Source organism: Neophocaena asiaeorientalis, unplaced genomic scaffold, assembly GCF_003031525.2.
Source record: "Neophocaena asiaeorientalis asiaeorientalis breed wild unplaced genomic scaffold, Neophocaena_asiaeorientalis_V1.1 scaffold43, whole genome shotgun sequence".
NCBI classification, from domain to species: Eukaryota; Metazoa; Chordata; class Mammalia; order Artiodactyla; family Phocoenidae; genus Neophocaena; species Neophocaena asiaeorientalis.
Genome location: NW_020173674.1, coordinates 10,057,915 through 10,076,848, shown reverse-complemented (window position 1 = coordinate 10,076,848; position 18,934 = coordinate 10,057,915). Strand labels below are relative to the sequence as shown.

Sequence of the window (18,934 nt, the reverse complement as noted above, 5' to 3'; positions counted from 1 at the left end):
CCCGCTAGTGGGGCTCTGTGGCCTCGCACCGCCCAAGCTCTCCACCCAGGACAGGGCAAATGTGCAGGCTCCAGTGCGAAAATGCCTCAGATGGAAAAAAAAAAAACGGGGCAAAAGTGGAAAGGGAAATGCTGTAAGAGCCACGCCCCGGGGGTGAAGGGGCAGGGGAGGGCAGCAGCTCCAGAAACAATATTCAGAAAGATGGGGCTTTGTGAACATGAACCAAAGAGGCCCGAAGGCTACAGAAGAAATCGCAAAACAAAGAACGCTGCCCACCATCCAGTTCTACAAGGATTAAGTCATTAGCCAGTGCAGTCGCTGACCGACAGTGCACCCTGAAATGCAGTCGGGATGAAAAAACAAAAAGGCACTTGTGCTTTGGAAAAACAAGCCCCTGAGATAGAGATACCTCCGGAAAAAACTTTAATGCACCCAGACTCTTGCACCTTCCCACGCATACACAGAAAAGCACTAAAATCATTAACTGAGATGTCTGATCCTCGCGACTAGCAGAGTCATTTTTAACCAAGGTGCGTGCCTGACTGCATATTCTCCCTAGCCAAAATTGTATCTATGCTGGCTTCTCAGAGCTACTGAGTGGCTGTTTCCTGGGCAATAGTCCATATATAGTAAGGTCCCTCAATAAAACTGAAACCCACAGCTCTTGCACTGTGTGTTTTTCTTTCAGTTGACAGTTTTGGTGACCACAGAGGGACCCAGAGCAGACTTCTCTCCACCTGAACTCTCCAATCACCTGGAGCCCTGGTACCAACGGAGGCCCCTCGTGCCTTCTGCCTCCTCAGTGAGTCCAGACGACTGGGTGAGTCTCTCCTGAGTCTCAGAGCTCCCATCTTGGTTGGCAATCCTGAGTTCCATTCGGTAGTAGATAAAAAAGATACCTGACTTCTCAGTTGAAAGATACAGAGAAAGTGCTCGGTTGAAAGACACTCAGAATAACTATCCGGTTGAAAGACACCGGGAAGGCTCTGACTGGGTGATTAGGTAGGAGGCCAGCCTGACGTCTTTCATCAAATTGGCAATTTGACAGGGTTTGTCAGGACAAAAGCGAAGATACCAGATGAGAGCTTTCGGCTCCAAAAACGGACACGGCTCTTACCGGCCAGTTACGACTTTCTCAGGCAACTCGGAAATTTACGGAAGCGATGAAAGCGAATCCTCATACCGTGCAGCAATCCCATAGGGAAACCCACGCATTAATTTTAAAAACTAGCTCATCCAGGGACCCACACATCCAGGGCTCTCTCTGTGTGCCCAGAGTGGTTTGAGACTGCCAGAGGGAGACACGGGGACACGTAGAAGAGCTGAAACGACTCTAGGGTGACACCTAGAGGTGCCTGATTGCACCTATTCCTTAGCCGAAATCGTGTCTATACTGGCTTCTCCCCCTAACTCCTTGGAGCAGTTTCTCAGAGCTACTGAGAGGTTGTTCCCCAGGCGGTAGTCTGCAGTAAGGTCTCCAAATAAAACTGAAATCCACGAGTCTTACGTTGTGCATTTTTCTTTCAGTCGACAAAATCAATGCCCCCCGCTGGCAGCCACGTCTTCACTTCCCAAGTTCACCGGAACCACAACACCTTTAACTCATCGAAGTTTATTATGGCAACTAATTATATGACACAAGCACACCAGCGATCGCCCATCCAGTTCAGAAGCACTTGAACCAACAGAGTCCCTTAGTGATCTCTCTGTACAAATAACTTATGAGAAGCAAGCACAGCTGGTCAGGGACCGACAGGGCTAATCGAGCATCTCGTCGCACGCACCCACTGATGGCACGCAGGCCGGGGAGGGGGGCAGGCACCAGAAGGTCGAGTTTCCTCGTTGGCCCCCAGCACCCCAGGCCCACCAGATGCTGGGTACTTTAGTGGACAATTCAAGGCACATATGACTTCCTAACAGATAGCAGCTCCAGAGTCTGCCCTTGAGACCCGGTTCACATCTGCAGCAACCAAGGTAATGCTTTGCTCATCACACCCCCCTTTGGTCTATTGTCATTTTTATTACCGAATGTGCTGAAAATCCCCAACGTGCTGGGGGCTGCATGTGGCTCAGAGTCACAATCCCTGCCCTGTACGTTCTGAAGACGAGGGAGATGCAAAGAAACGACTCTGATGCAGTGATGGAGTTTTACAAAGCACCACGTGGGAAGAAACTGTTAGGGTATCTTTTGATGTCTCTCTCAGGAGGGCTTTTGGGGCTGGGGAAGAGTTACATCAGGCAGCCAAAGGAAGGGGATGAAGTGAGGGCTGCTGTGAGCGAGACTCAAGGCACTAAGGGAGCAGACGGACGGGGTGGGCCTCAGAAGTCAACCGGAAGCAGGGGACGCCAGACAAGAGAGGTGGCCGGGGAGGTGACTCGGCCCTCCACTCCTAAATGAGCTCCCGAAGTGGCCGCAGTCTCCTGGGCCTCCTCCGCCAGACGGTCCGAGGCAGCCCCCGGATCCTCCAACCAGGGCGAGCAAGGGCTGGGGTCCGCCTCCACGATCTCTGGCCCGCTCACTGCACTGGCTCGGCTGCTGTCGTTCAAACCAGCACACAGGACAGGCTCAACTGACATCAGCCTGTCGGAGTTCAATTATGGTTTTACGTGACTTAAAAATCATTAAGTGTTTTTCCTAACTCTGTTCTCTCTCCCTGATCCAACCCTGCCATGGTGCGTGGGGCAGGCCATCCTTGAATGGACCCAAGACGCTCAGAGAGCTGCACCCCTTAGCGTGGGTACCTCGGTCGAACGTGCCAAATCCCAGAGGAGAGGGAGCGGGTGAGCAGCCCACAGAGAGGACCGAACGCCCTGCCTGGTGAGAACCAGGAAAGCCAAAGACAGTCACCGAAAGCAGGCGCACCCTTCCCCCAGGAGGCCAGCAAGCACTGGGGCCATCCGGCACAGCCAAGCCAGTCACACTGCCCGGGGCCTTGCCAGGCCTGTGTGCTCCCAGCCAGGTCCCTCCAGGCCCCCACGCATGACACAAGTCCACGGGGAGCCAACTCCACTTCCAGTTGACCCTCGAATCTCGGCGGGGGCGGGGGGGGGCAAAGGTTGTGGTACAGGTGGAAATAGGGAAGGGCCAAGGGCCAGGACCGTGCCTAATACCCAGGCCAGGCAGGACCCTGAGGCAGTGGAAACCCATAGGGAGGGGCAGGCCCAGGGGGATAGGGCGACTGAAGGGGGCCTGAGGGCTGGGGCTGCGTGGGGTACGGAGGTTTTCCTCCTGTTGAGAGGTAGGGGGGCTGTTGAGGATAACCAGGACCGGGGACCCGGCCCCCCGCCATGGGGTACCCAGGGCCGGAGACACAAGTGGGGGCCACGGGATAGGCTGGCCGGGGTGGCGTGCTCCTCTGTGGGGACCAGGAGTAGCCCGCGGCAGCCCTGGGTCCTGGCTGGGCTGACGGGTACGGGGGACCCAAAGGACCACTGTAGGCAAAAGAGGGCTGGGACACCACAGGGAACGGGGCCGGCGGGAGCGCCCCTTGGGCGGTGGGGCCCACGGGCAAGCCTGGAGAGGGGCCGTAGGGCAACGGGTAGGGAGGGGCCTCCGGAGCCTGCTGATCTTCGGCGACAGGGGGCGTCGCCTGGGGGCCCGGGAGAGATGGGGGAGGCGGGCGGGGAGGAGGGGCGTCCCCAGCCAGCTCCAGGGAGGCCCTGGGCTTCCTCATCACATCCTGGAGCTTCTCCACGCGAACCCGGCGCAGATGGGACAGCATCCTCAGGGAGGAGAAGTCCTCCAGAAACGTGTCCAAGGGCACCTCGCCCTCCAGGAACTTCTCAGCCATGGCCTGGAAGACATAAGCTCCAGTGGCAACAGGGGTCTGCCGGGATCGAGGCCACCTGAATACCCCCGGGTCAGAGGTCAGCTGCGGCCCTCCCACCCCAGCCAGGCTCAGGAGCCGCCTGTCTTCTCTGGCCCACCCCCCGCTTTGGGAATTTCTCTCTATGGCCCTTCTCACTGCTGATATATTATACAAGCGTGTGTTTATTTATTCTGTCTTCCTCACCAGGACATCAGCCCCCAGCGGGCGGGGACCACCTGTCATGGACACCGCCGTCCCCACCCCGGCATCGCGCCAGGCTCACAGCAGCTGCTACACGGTGTGTCGACTGGCCACATGGACACTGGCCCCCTGGTCACTAGCACAGCCCAGCCCAGCCCAGGGGCTGTGGGACCTGGGAGCATCTTCCACCCAGAGCATGGACATGTGGAGAGAGCCAGTCTGCCCACAGAGAGTGAAGAGAGGCCCAGAGGGAAGCAGAAGAGAGAGACCCGGCAGCCCCAGGAGTGGGGAGGGGCTGGGGGCCTGGCTTCAGCCCTGGAGGGCTCCTACTGCACTGCCCTCCCACCCAGGCCTGCCAGCTGCCCCGCAGCTGTGCTGTCTGTCGCCCATTTCTGCTTCAGCCAGTGATGTTGGGTTCCTGTTCTCTGCACCCCAAAGGGCCTCCACTGGGACTCCGGTGGAGGTGCCATTCACCGCTGCCGTGACTAAAGCCCTGGCCCCACGCCCTGCGGACACTGGTGCTCAGGACCAGGGCTCCTGCTGCAGGGGCAACTGTTCAAGGAAGAGGGGGTGTCAACAGCCATCTCACCTCAGACTCTTCTTCAATCTTCATGCTTTCTACCTGCAGAAGGTCCAGCAAGGCCCCTAGCTGCAGTGCTGAAGAAAATTTCTCTGCAAGGAAGGGCAGAAAGGTTGACATTTCAAAAGTGCCTCTGGATTCCGTGGTGGCGGCCAAGGTTTCTGCAAGGCTCTCTGAGGGTCCTGTGTGCTGGGGGCCCAGCCAACGCCCTGGGGTCCGCGGCAGAGCCCCTTTCGGTCGGTTCCCTTCCTGAGCAGAAAGGAGCTCAGCTGAGCCCCTCCACGCCAGCCCAGGAAGCAAGAGACCTCAGACTTTGGAGCCTACCCCCCCATCCTGTTCTTCCTCTCAGGGAGTTACTTCATCTGCCTGAGCGTGAAGTCCCCCACCTTCAGGACCAAGACAGCCCCTCACCTTCACAGACAGCAGGTTGGAACACAGAGAGCCCGGACCAGCTCCACAAATCACCAGAGCGGGGCTGGCTGAGTGGCCAGCAGCAGCCCCGGACACATGCTCTCTGGATTCAAATCCCAACTCCGCCTCTACGTAGCTGTGGAGCCCTAGCCACGTTCCTGCATCTCCGAGCCTCACTCCTCTCATCTATGACATGAGAATGACGACAGTACCTACCCTTAGATGGCTGTTAAAGCACTGAGCCAGGGCTGGGGACATGGTGACCCACAGTAACTGCTGGCTCCTTCCTGTCCTGGGGAGGGAGAGGGAATCTGCCCTTCCACGTGACTCCAGCAGCTCCCCCAGCCCCACCAGGAATGGGGACCCTGAGTGGACAGAGGCACCCCCAGCGCATACTCCCGGGGCCGGTCGCTCACCCAGCTTTGCCTTCTGCTCCTGGCACCGCTCCACCAGCTTCCGGAGCTCCTGGTACTTGTCCGAGAGGTTCGAGCGGCTGATCTCCAGGGGACCCTGGAACTCCAGGTTCTGCTCGGCCAGGCTCCGGTTGGTGGCCAGTGCCATTTCCCGCTCCAGCTGCAGGTCCTGGACCTACAGAGCAGGACACTTAACCATGAGACCCGCCACACCACCACTCAGCTCGCAGGGGGCTGGACCTGGGGTTTCCAGGACCCGTCACTCACCATGGCGGGGCCGGGCAACACTCAGCCCCCAGCTAGAGTCAGACGGACCCAGGCTCCAACTCTAAGCAAAGCACTCCAAACCAGACACCTCACCGAATCCTTAACCCCACAGCCTACATGGTGGATGCATGCGAAGGGCCACGAGACGAGTGGGAGGAGACCCCCCCCACACCCCCGTAGGCTGTGCAGAGCTCCAGGGAGGGGGGCAGAGAAAGTCAGAGCCTTCCTAGGAGGGAAGGGACCAAGTCCCAACCACCTGCCCCCGGGATTCAGAGTCAAAAGACCTCCTCTGAGGTGCACTGATGTGGCCCAGACCTGACCACAGGCCAGACACGCAACAAAGTCCCCAAATAAAGTTAGTGTGAGGAGTGAGAACGCCAGGGCCAGCCCGTGACACCGACTCCAGAGGGACCTGTCCCTGCCTCCTCCACAGGTGTGTCCTACAGAGAAGCTGCTCAGATGAGCTAACACAGAGGCCCCCAAGAACTGCAGGGGAGTCCCCAGGACCAGCTGAGGACTCCCACCAGCACAGGCAACCCATGGCGCCCGAGGCTCTGATGCCAACCTTTGCACCTGGATGTGCCCCACTGAAAGCACGCCCCCAAGCTGAGTAGCACTCTCCCCTCGTCCAGGTCCTTTATTGTCACCAGCCGGCGAGGCGGCAGCCTCGGGAACCCTTCCCAGACCTGCTCTCACCTGAAGCCCTGTCTATTTGTCAGGGAGTCCTCTTTACTGACAGGAGGGCAGAGAGTCAGACCCACACCCCTGAGGGAACGGGGACGCCAGCAGCACCAGTGGCACCAGCACCCACAGCAGGGCTCAGGGCACAGCTTGGCAAGACCAGCTTCCACGCGGGAGCCACTGGGCAGCTTCTCCACCACGGTCGGCACATGGCGAGCCAAGCCTGACTGGCTCGTCCCCAGTCAGATGCAGGAAGGCCATGGGCGTCCTGGAGGAGGGGGCTTCCGGGGGCTGCCATCCTGCCGGTCCCCAGCCACAGGGCCTCGAGCGCTGCGCTCTGTGGTGGGCCTGGAGCCTGCTCCCCCGCTCCAGACTGGAAAGAGAGACGCCACGGCTACCAGAAGTCATGGGGCCTGGCCACGGCCGCTCAGGTCTGCCCCCACTCCTGGGTTGTCTGCCTTGCTGTCACCAATACCCTCTGGAACCACTGAGCAAGCACCCTGACTCAGGGACGCCCGCACTGCGGAGTTCCAGTCTCACTTTCATCAGCCGGGAGAGCTTTTCTTTTCTTATGTGTCTGACACAGAGCGGGGGGCCTGAAGCCCTCTGCTCAGCTGCCCCTGACGGGGCCCCAGATCCTCAGTGGACATGTCCTCTGTATACCTCCACTGCCTTTTCCCTGGATCTTAACCAGTAAATCTATGCAGTGTCATCTTCCCCTAAACCTGGTCCTACCCGTTTCTGCCCCCTTTCCCCAGAGCCTCCCCCAAATCTTTCTCCATTAGGGGTTCACTAGGAAGCCCCTGATCAGTCAATAAGACAGTTCAAGCACCCCACCAGAAGACCCCGATATTCACACTCTTCCACATGGAGAGAGGTCCCCTACTCTTTTCTCTGAGCAAAGTCCACACCCCAAACTCAAAGAGCTCCCATCTCCCCTCACAATCCCATGGTGACTCAATTACCATCTTATAGCCCGTGCTAGGAACCTAGCCCAAGGGGTTTTGAAAGTCTAGGGAGCTTGCCCTCCTTCATTTTTCCCTTGTCATCAGCAAAAATGGAAACACATTCCAAAGGCCAACCAACGAGCTTGGCATTATTTGTGTCCGTGTCTCCCAAGCATCGGGGGCGGAGGCGGCAGCGTGCAGAGCCGCGGACAGGCTGGATCGTAGGCACGTCCAGCTCTGCGGCCACATCTGGTCACCTGACCTTTCCGACCTCGCAGGGGAGTCACGGGGTCAAGGCGCCGGAAAGGGCAGGGAGAGCCCTTTATAAAGTGTAAAGCTCTGCACGTTCAGAAGGGTTGTTTTATTCCCGTGAGGACCACGATTAGGAACTGAGATGGTTCCGTGTCTGTTATGATAGGGAAGGGATTAAACAGGAGATGAGACTAATCCCAGGCCCAGAACGGCTCCTCCTGCAGACGCAGGGCCAGGCCAGGCGGTTACAAAACGGTACCAGTGCTTTTAGAAACCACCTCCAAATCCAGGCTGGAGCAACAGTGTGGGGGCTCCTGAGGCATGCGGGTCCCGGAAGGCACCAGGCACCAGAGCTGGCGCGGGGGCCCTGGACTTCCTGGCACTGCACCCCCGGAACTCCCAGAGGGCCCAGGAACTAGACTGAGACCTCAGGGGCTCCTCTGCCTGGCCAGGGTGAAGGCCACAGAACAGGCAGATAAACTCAGCCCAAACCCCCAACAAGCCAGTGTCCTTAAGAAGGGCCTCAGGGCTGGGACGAATTGGGAGACTGGGACTGACGTATACACACCACTATGTATAAAATAGATAACTAGGGGCTTTCCTGGTGGCGCAGTGGTTGAGAGTCCGCCTGCCGATGCAGGGGACACGGGTTTGTGCCCCGGTCCGGGAGGATCCCACATGCCATGGAGCGGCTGGGCCCGTGAGCCATGGCCGCTGAGCCTGCATGTCCGGAGCCTGTGCTCCGCAATGGGAGAGGCCGCAACAGTGAGAGGCCCGCATACCGCAAAAAAAAAAAAAAAAGATAACTAATGAGAACCTACTGTATATCACAGGGAATTCTACTCAATGCTTTGTGGTGACCTAAACAGGAAGGAAATCCAAAAAAGATGGGATATATGTCTATGTATAGCTGATTCACTTTGCTGTATAGCAGAAACTAACACAACATTGTAAAGCATTGTAAAAACTATACTCCAATAAAAATTAATAAAATTAAATTAAAAAAGAAGGGCCTCAGTCCCATCTGCTATCCTTGGCCCCATGACAGCCCTCCTCTACCTCAGGGAAGTCTTGGGCCAGCCGCTCGATGGCCGCCGGGTCATTCTGCATCTCCTCCAGCTCCTCCAGGGTCTTGTCTTTCAGGGTCTCCATCTTTCCCTGGGAACACAGAACGACACTGAAGTGAGGAACGGACTGCTCAGGGGCAAGGGACCCCCAAGCCCATATTCATCGTCTGTCAAAGGACCAACTGGAGTTTCCCAACGATGCCTCCAGTCCACGGGGAGGACCAAGGAGGGTCAGAGTCCAGCCCCCCAACCACCCCCGTCCCCAGGGAGACCGAGAAGCTGCTTCTCCACCCAGACCATGAACAGCAGGCTACATGGAGGCACTGGGCAGTCAGAGGCAAAACCATGATTCCTGGCAGTGCCAGATGAAGCTCCCCAAGGAGCAGACAGGAGAGGCAGGAGGAGGGAGGCTGACAGCCAGGGACAGAGACTAAACTTGGCCCAAGGCCGCCTGTGAGCCCTGATGCCAGCACACACTCTGGGAGGTGTCCATTTCTGCCTGAATCCTAAATACACCACCCTCCACGTGGGGGCTTTGCTGGCTTTAACATCACAGGCTCAGGAGCCTCCCTGCCAGTTATGTTTAGCACCAACCACCTTGGGTTCCCCTCAAGCATTCTCTGCAACAGCCATCCACTCCACGTGCCACAAAAACAGACTCTCAGGACTTCCCTGGTGGCGCAGTGGTTAAGAATCCACCTGCCAACGCAGGGGACACGGGTTCGAACCCTGGTCCGGGAAGATCCCACATGCTGCGGAGCAACTAAGCCTGCGCGCCACAACTACTGAGCCTGGACACCTAGAGCCCGTGCTCCGCGACAAGAGAAGCCACGGCAATGAGAAGCCCGTGCACCGCAACAAAGAGTAGCCCCCGCTCGCCACAACTAGAGAAAGGCCCGCGCGCAGCAATGAAGACCCGATGCAGCCAAAAATAAATAAATAAATTTATTTTTAAAAAACCAGACTGTCACATGCGTGCCCTTGTCAGAGAAGGACAAAAAAATCACCACCAAGTTGGCCCTACAGCCACCAGAAGGAAAAGAAATCGACCGACCTGAATGGGACGCCTGCTTTGACAGAAGACCTGGTTTCAGCGGTCCTCTCCCTGTCGGTCTGCCCAGAGGAACATCAACTGATGTCTGTGTGACACAGGGGTCACAAGCAGGCCCCAGGATGGAGCCCCAGCGAGAAGAGGAAGCACCAGGACTCACTTCCCTTCTGCTGACAGGATCCTCCCCTTTCATCTGTTTTTATCTTTTCTAGATGTGCGCCTTATAGTCCTCATTTCTCATCACAGAGGCTCTGTCAATCTTCCGAAGATGCCAACACTACAGAAACCCAGAGCCCCCACCCCTGGCGCCAGGGCTCAGCGGGAGTGACGACTGGGCCGAGGGGCCACCATGGAATCGAGGCCCAGGGTTATGACTGTGCAGCCAGAGGTGAGCTCCAGGCCTGCTTCCTCATCTGGACTAGTAAGGGAAGGCATCTCCCAGGGTGGCAGAAAGATAAAGGAGAAACCAATAAACAGAGACCACACGACCCCATTTGTCAGGAAGGTCCGGGTTTACCCCTCATGTCCCGGTGTAGCTATAAAAGGTGCCCCTTTTCACGCTCAAAAGTGTCCCAGGACTTCCCTGGTGGTCCAGTGGTTAAGACTCCTCGCTTCCACTGCTGGGGGTGTGAGTTCAATCTCTGGTTGGGGAACTAAGATCCCACCTACCACACAGCATGGCCAAAAAATAAAAAGTGTCGTGGTTTAGACAACAAATTCCATGGTCACCCTACTGATAAAGAGCTACCCAAACAGGGCCACCCCCACTTTCTGTTACCTACTGAGGGCTGAATGTCGCCCCCCAACCTCCAAGACAAGGAATGCCAGGCTTCGATGGGCACCTAAACCTGGGGGGACACTCGCTGAGAATGCAGGCGCCCCGGCCCCACCCTCAGAGCCCTGTGTCGTAGGCCAGAGTCGGGCCCAGAAATCCAGAAGCTCTCCCAGAGACGCTGATGCAGCTGATCCGGGGCCAGATTCTGAGAAAGACGACAGCTCGTTGCTCGTCATGTGAAACGGAGGCCACTGGTTACGGAGCATCGGCAGCATGAGTTTTACACGCGCTGTCTCTCCTACTTCTGCGAGGGGGCAGCACCGTCCCACTGGCAGGTGGGGATCAGAAAGGTTACAAATGGCAGAGTCAAAATTCTGCACTCTGTCTACACCTCACTCTGCTGCTCCCAAAACCCTTGGGCTAAAGGTTGGGTCAGAGGCACAGCAGACCGCAGGGGCCTGGGGAAGGAGCAGAAATGGGGAGGCCCACCCTATTAACACTGCAAACCCAGCGAGTCCACCACGAGTTGGACACGCAGGAGGAACGGAGAAACATCCTGAAGATCTGGAACATCAGGGGCCTGGACTCGATCAGACTCACCTCATCTGAGTCCTGGGCCCTGCCGCTTGCCATTGTGGGGCCCTGCACAGTGGACCCACCCTGAGCCTCAGCCTCCTCATCTGTAAAATGGGTTCGTGCCACGGTCGACACAGGCAAAGCTCTGGCCAGCGAGAGGCCTAGCCTAGAACAATGCTGGCAAAAGGCTCCAACACCACAGAAGTCACTGATTTGTTACTGAGGCCTCCAACACAGCCCAAATTGCTGGGCCTCAACGGCACCCATCCTGGCTCCACCCAGAGCGGGATCTGCCACAGAAGGGTGTCTGCTCCTTCCCACAGTCAGGGCTGAGCACAGAGACACCCCTGGACTGAGGATGGAAGCTCCAGGGTGGGCAGCTGGCTGGCCACACACAAACGGCACCGTCAACAGTGCCATCCGCGAGGGCCCCGGGAGGTCCAGACGTGCCCACCACACACCCAGTGGGAGAGCCCCACGTAGAGCCGCAGTTCCCCAGAACGGGCCCCAACTCTCCCCAACCATTTACCACATCCATGCTCGATGAGACCACCTTTAAGGCAGCGCGGCCTCAAGAGCCAATGGCACACCTTTTGGTCTCAGGACACCTGTCACTCCTAACATTACGGAGGACCCCAAAGAGTTTTCATTTCTGTGGATTTTAGCTATTGATATATGTATCGAAATTCAAAGTGAGAGATTTTTAAAACACAATATGAAAGCACACACACTAGCCATCAGAAGGATGTTGTGTCGTGAACCCTCTGAAAACTCCCCTTGTACTCATTTGAGAAAGAGAGTAAAAAGGAAAATAACGTCTTTGGTTGTGGAAACTGTTCTGACCTCATAGGTGGCCAGACAGGGTCTCAGAGATACCCCCCCAGGGGTCCCTGGAACACACTTTGAGAACCACTGGCCTGGCTGTTAGGAGAATGGACTCTGGGGCCAGACTGCCTGGATTTGAAGCCTGGTTCTGCCACTTACTAGGTGTGTTATTTAATCTGTTTGTGCCTCAGTTTCTCCACCTGTAAAACGGCAGTACCTGGAACGCAGTGAGCACTACGTAGGTCTTTGCCATTACCAGGACCCTCAAACCCACGTTACACAGTGAGTCTCGCTATTATCCAACCTCACAGACGAGGCCCTGAGAGGTGCCCAAGGTCACCAGGCCAGGAATTGGCAGTGCCTTAACTAGTCCGGGAAGCTTCTCACCTTCCTTCCTTCCTTCCTTTCTTTCCAGTTTTATTGAGATATAATTGACACACAGCACTGTATAAGTTTAAGGTGTACAGCGTAATGATTTGACTTACATACATCGTGAAATGATGACCATCCATCCCCTCCTACAGATATAAAATTTTAAAAATAGGAAAAAAATGTTTGTGTGATGAGAACTCTTACGATTTTCTCTCAACAACTTTCATATGTGACATACAGTGCTAATTATACTTATGTTGCCTCTATTATAAATTACACTTTTATAAGTAAAAATCTATAAAATTGTTATAAATTATATTTATCATGACCTATTTATCATCCCTAGTACTTACTTATCTTATAATGGGAAGTCTGTGCTTTGTGTCTGCCTTCATTCAATTCCCCCTCCCCCAGCCCCTGCCTCTAGTAACCACGAATCTCTTTTTCTATGAGTTTATTTGTATGTTTGTTTGTTTTTGAATATAACTGACCTACAGCGCTGTTAGTCCTATTACACAACATGGTAATTCATTTCCGTGCATTTCAGAAAGATCAACAGGGTAAGTCTAGTTACACTCAGTCGCCGTACAAAGACATTACTTAGTTACTGACTCTATCCCCACACTGTACATCTGATACTCGCTGACTCATTCATTTTGCACCTGCAAGTCTGTACCTCTTAGTCTCCCTCACCTATTTCTCTCCTCCCCGCAACACACCCCGCCTCTGGTAACCACCTGTTTGTTCTCCGTACCTGTGTCTCTGTTTCCGTTTTGCTGTGCCTGTTCATTTGTTTTTTAGATTCCACATATAAGTGAAATCATACAGTACTTGTCTTTCTCTGCCTGACTTATTTCACTCCGCATAATAATTTAACTAATTTAATTTTTAATGCAGTTTTCCTTTTTACTGAGCTACCTGTGTCCAGCTAGCTTAGCATCTGTCATCCTCTTGCCCCTTCCTCTCTGAGGGCACTCAGGCGGGTGTAGCCTCATCTGACAGAGGAAAAGCAGAGACCCCGGAGAGGAAGGGATTTGTCAACGAGTCCCCGCAGAGGCAGGATGAGAATCGGGGGCTCAATCCCCCTGCGCCGTTTCTACCAAGTCTCCGCCAGGACCCCACACTCACTACCCTTCAGGTGCCTACGGCCTGACATTGAGCGCCACCACAGTGTCCACACTGACCAGCAGAACGTGGGGGCTACAGTCTGGAGAGGACAGCCAAAGCTCTGCCACCTGCACAGGGAGATCCATACGACGAGCACACCCGCCATGTCAGGCTTCGAGCAGACCAGGCGAGCCGCGCTGCATGCCGGCCGTGGCAGGGAGAGGCCAAGGGGGTCTACGCTGGGCCTCTCAGCCCAGAAGGCCCAGGGAGCTCATCTGACTGCACAGGAGGTACTGATATAGGACCCACCCTGCAGCCCTCTGAGGGGCCTGGCTTCCCAGACGGGCTTGCCTTCACAAGCCACTTCCCCCCCGCCCCCGCAAAAGGGAAATGTTTTGATTAAAGTCACCAAAAAAAATCTTTATAAAACTTTCAAGTATTTTACAACATCCTGAACTGTTGTACTAATGGGGCTGACCAAAGGGTAGTACTGACGCCTCTGTGTGTCCCGTGTGCACGTCCATCCTTCTTGGACTTGCAGTGCATGTGGGTGTCCGCAGGTGAGTCTGTGAAGACAAAGCTGCCAAGCCTTCCCCCTGGGCCTGAGAGTCCCAGGTCACACAAAGTCCCTGATGTTGCTGAAACCTGTGTGAGGCTGCTGCTTCCACAAGGACAGGAGCAGAGGCAAGGATGTAACTCATCAAAGTCTGGTAATAAGTCACTGTAGATATTTAGCAAGAAAGGAGGTTTTCCTGTGTTCAATAAAGAACGGTGGCCAATCAAGAAATAAATAAGCAAGGGAGCACCCCAGGTGATTCCAGGGTGTCCTGAAGCGTGTGACCCCCTGTACCACTACACACGGCCCCGAGATGCCTTCCCCTCCAACCACCGGCCCAAATGATAGCGTTCCTCTGCCAGCTGAAGCCCCACACCTGGCTCTGTTTGATGGCTTTAAACTTCTCGTGCTGGGACTTCCCTGGTGGTCCAGTGATTAAGAATCGCTCTTGCAATGCAGGGGAGGACAGCTCGATCCCTGGTCCGGGAACTAAGATCCCACATGCTGCAGGGCAACTAAGCCCGTGCACCACAATGAAAGATCCCACGAGCCGCAACGAAGACCCGACACAGCCAAAAAATAAATAAATACATAAATATTTTCTTTAAAAAAAAGAAGGAAGAAAAGAAACGAACTGTCGCTTAGAAAAAAATAAACTCCTCGCGGCAAAAATCCCTGAAACATCTATCAACCTGGTGATCTGGACAACCATGTGTCTTTTAGACAGCGAGAACTCACCCCGAAAGGGCAAGGAATGAAGCCCACAGCGCCGCCAATTAGACCACCATCTCCCTGGATCAGGCTCCCTGGCCAAGGAAGAGGATTCCATTCTGCTGGTATGCGCCAAAGCCTTGAACCTGGCATCCCTCACCCTTCGGGGATGACTATCTCTGCCATTCCCTGATTGGGAAAGAGCGCTACTCTCAAATACAGAAAGAAGAAAGACCATCTCAGCCCTGTGGTCATAAAAAGCCTCTCTCCTGTGTCAATTCCCTTTCATTGCAGACTTCAAAGCAGGCCATGCATGTTTGAAATGCCTCAAGAACTTCAGGTATGAAATACCTTCATTTCATGCAGGTCATTAGAATGAACTCTCGAGGTCAGCCTGCATATTCCGAAGTCCTCGATACTACTGGAAGCGGACCTCTTTCCATATAGCGAGTTTTCAGGTGAAATGTACTCGGCCATAGTGGGACGTGGGCTGTAGTGCTTTTCTTCTTATTCCACCTTTTCTGGTTTCTAACTCAACATCCCTCTCAATTCTATGATGCCCATTTCACAGTTGGTGAAATTAAGGTAGAGTGGCATGTAACTTGCCTATGGAGATAAGAAAGGGGACACCAGAGGTAGGAGCCCTGACCTGGCCACTGCTCCTTCCACCAGGCTCTGCCCACCCAGCCGCCTCCACTCACACCGCTCCACGAGAGGCTGCTGGCATGTGGAAGAGCCACCCGTCCATTTCTTCTGGAATAGGTGTGCTCAGGATCCCACACCCAAATGTGCCCCACTCAATTTTCCTTACTTGTCAAATGGGACCCTGATGGTCCCACAGCTCAAAGCCCTCTTTGCAAACTCTCCCATTAATTTATATAATCAGCCTAGTAAGTAAAGTGAACACAGGGCATAATCACCCCTACTTCAGAGATGAAATGAAAGCCAGAGAGAAACAGTAAGGGTATTGCCCAAGGTCCTATAAACGGCTGTATTGCCCAAGGTCCTACAAACTGTTGGGGTCGAACAACCGGAGGCCAGTGTCCCTTCCCATCTCCGGTATTTTGATTTCACAAACGACACAGGGGAGCGATGAGGGTAGAGTTTAGTTATAAGGTCATCCAAGATGCAGAGATTACAAGCCCGTGCAAGTCACGGATCACCTGGGCCCTCCTCGGTGCCTGCCTCCCGGGTGGAGGAGGCTCACATCTGTGCCCGCTGACAACATCTCAGGCCCGAGGAGCTGGCAAGTTCCATCTTACAAGATTTATCACAGCACTGTCCACCCCTGGAAGTTACCGGTGCCTTTCTTTCAGAAGTTCACAGACACCACCTGATCCTGGGTCACCCAAGGATGAGGCCTGAGGCTGAGAGCAACAAGCACTTCTCATAATTTGAAAAACAGGTTGGGGGGCTGGGGGCGGTGAGAACAGGACAATATTCTGCCCAAGGCCCATAAAGCAGGTGCCCCCAAAGTCTGGGCATCTGTTGCCGTCAGTGTTCTGTTTCTGGATCATCCAAGGTGGCAGAAAAAAATCCAAACCAGAGCTTCTAAAAGTGGCCACGACCCCCAGGGATGCCACCAAGTATAGAGAACTGGGGGGTTACTGTGAAGCTATTTAGGGACACAGAGTGCATACACTTTTGTTTCTGGAGGCCTGACAAGTCCAACGACCTTAGCCCTGGGCACTCAGGCCCTGAGCTAGATCTCCTCCCAGTTACCACAGTGCCCAGGAGGATGACAGGTACTTCTCGGGTGGTACCCGAGGTCTGCCCCAGGGGAGAAGAGTTGAAGTGAGGAGAGGCAAGCCCCTTGAAGGCAAGGAGAATTCTCGTTCACCTTTGTATTTCCAGGGCCCGGCAGAGGCCGGCACACAGATAGCGCAGGGTAATGCTTGCAGAAAAACAGCCAGAGGCAGGCAGAGAACGAGCCAGTCAGCTGGTGGGCGAGACACAGGGACATGAGGATGGGGCTGCTTCTACTGTTTCAGCCTTCATTCATTTCTTCCTGCTTCACTGAATAGACATTTAATGAGCAATTACTATATACCAAGAACAGGACAAGGCCCCAGATAAAGGGAGGAAGGATAAATAGGAGCAGAGGGATGGAAATAAGTATTTACTGACTTCTGACTATGTGCCAGACACAGCCTTATGTAAAAACTGATGCTAGCTCTCTAGGAACTCAGTCTGGTTTCAAAAAATGAAACACTTCACAACAAATCATGGTGAATCCAGGTGAGAGTAGAGTGAGAAGTGGGGAGGGGGTCAGCGCTGAGGGCTGGGGGCGTGAGAAGCCCACAGGTCCTCATCGCTGGAGCCATTCGTGCTGGGACAGCAATCAGAAGGTCGGGGGCAGGTGACAGCCGGGCTGTCGTGGGAGCTACTGCAGATGCTCAAGGCCGGAGACGGGGTGAGGACAGCTGAGAAGGGGAGGCAGCTGCACGGCATGCACAGATATAGAGACGACAACTCCCACTCTAAGGAGATGAGACCGGGACGAGGTGGGAAACGAGCAGGTGTTAATCTGCGTTCCCTCCACCAAGAAGAGAAAATGCATCACCGTTTCCTCACTAACAACCCCTGGGGAAAAAACTTGCTTTTCTTTTTTTTTTTTTATTAATTTTTACTGCCGTATAGTTGCTTTACAATGTTGTTAGTTTCTGCTGTACAGCAAAGCGAATCAGTTATAGGTAGACACATATCCCCTCTTTTTGAGATTTCCCTCCCATTTCCTTTTCTTTTCCTTTCCTTCTTTCTTTCCTTCTTTCTCTTCTTCTTTCTTTTCTTTCTTCCTTCCTTCCTACCTTTCTTTTGTCTCCTCTGCAGCTTTCACCTCCACAGAGGTCACAAACCCAGATGCCTACACAGGCCAGGCAGGCATGTCAGACACCGTGTCTCCTGAAAGCACGGGCTCCAGCCCAGCTCAGGCACCTCCTGCAGGTAGGAGGGGGGGTCCAGCGTTGCCAGACCTGCCGGGTCTCCAAGAGAGGCTAGAAATCCAGATCCCTGCGACATCGCCCCACTTTTACATTTCAGTAACCAATTCAAAGTTGTAACAAACACAGGGTGGGCTGTGGTTTGTCACCTGAAATCAACACCATACCCTCCATGAGAGACACATGCGAGGAGGAGAGATTCTACAGGAGGGGTGGGGGGAGGGGGGAGGTGACAGACATTTCTCAGGTGTCCTGGAGCCCACATTCTGTCACAGAGCACTGTGCGGGGCCTGACATAGCTAGAGCAGCGCCAGCCAGAACCAAGGAGGCAGTTTCCAGGTGCAGCCCCTGGGCCTTGGGAAGCCACACGCCGCTGGGAGGGGACGCGAAGTCTCCAGCCACCGGCCCCTGCTGCTTGCGTCTCTTGGCCTCGACTTCTTTCCACTACCCTATCTTGATGAAATCGAGCTCCACATACCTCGGACACGGCGAACACGATCTAGTGGAAGATAGTGAGGCCCAGAGGCGACTATACTACCCCTAGTGGATCCAGGCCAGAGCCGTGCCATTCCTCACCACTCCCCGAGGGGGAGGCTGCAGAATGTCCCGGTGGGGAGAGGATGCTGGCGAGCGCTCACCTCAGGACAGCCCCCCAGATCTGACCTCAACAGGTGGAAAAGAAAGCAAGGTACTAACGGCTCTTGCTCAACAGGGATCTACCCCGGGACTGTTCAGCTCAAGAACAAATAGTTTCAACTGATATCAGATCCTATGCAAGGATAAACTCAGAAAGAAAAAAAGAGAAGAAAGTAAAGACTGAAAGCAAAATGCAGCATTTTCTAAGTGTGAGGGTGCTCAGATCAGAGTTAAGGTGTGCCAGTCCTAGAGATGCCTTGCAGCGCCCCTTGTCCCTTGCTTCTGCCTAAACAATTAGTGCCAGCTCTCCTGGCTGGGTGCAGAGTAGAAACGCACAGAATTTGAGGACTGACGCCCTGGGTTTGCGTTTTGGCTCCTCAGCTTTTTAGCTGTGTGACCTTGATCAAGTCCCTTAACTTCAGTTTCCTCATCAGGAAAATGGGCACCATGATGATAATCCCACCTTGGGGATCGCATGTGTGCCTGGGACGAGCAAACGGCCCTGAGAGAGCTTTGCAAGCTCCTGCGCCCTAAACAAGTATTAATTATTCTGCCTCCTGGGGGGGGGGGGGGCAATCCGATGATTAGAGGCGACTCCTGACACCCCCGGGGCTCAATATTGAGTCAAGCAAAATGACCGCTACCTCTGAACCATGACACAGAACTGTGACTGAGCCAGGCGCTTCCATTTTCCTGACTCCACCAGGAGCTAAAGCACTGGCTCCAGTCACTCCCCTCCTCTCAGTTACCAGCCAACC

The 18,934-nt window shown here is 54.6% G+C and overlaps 1 protein-coding gene across 2 annotated transcripts in view; it reads right to left on the bottom strand.

Annotated features, from left to right (window-relative positions):
* Positions 1-1,267: 1,267 nt before the first annotated feature.
* VPS37C (VPS37C subunit of ESCRT-I) overlaps positions 1,268-18,934 on the bottom strand; it is a 28,797-nt gene continuing 11,130 nt past the window's right edge. For both annotated transcript variants that reach the window (XM_024749300.1, XM_024749301.1), the window contains 4 exons: positions 8,621-8,719; positions 5,418-5,589; positions 4,600-4,682; positions 1,268-3,794 (listed from right to left, as the gene is read on the bottom strand). In XM_024749300.1, the coding sequence (XP_024605068.1) occupies positions 3,105-3,794; positions 4,600-4,682; positions 5,418-5,589; positions 8,621-8,713 (1,038 nt within the window). In that variant the 5' untranslated portion in view covers positions 8,714-8,719 and the 3' untranslated portion in view covers positions 1,268-3,104. The remainder of the gene's footprint in view (positions 3,795-4,599; positions 4,683-5,417; positions 5,590-8,620; positions 8,720-18,934) is intronic.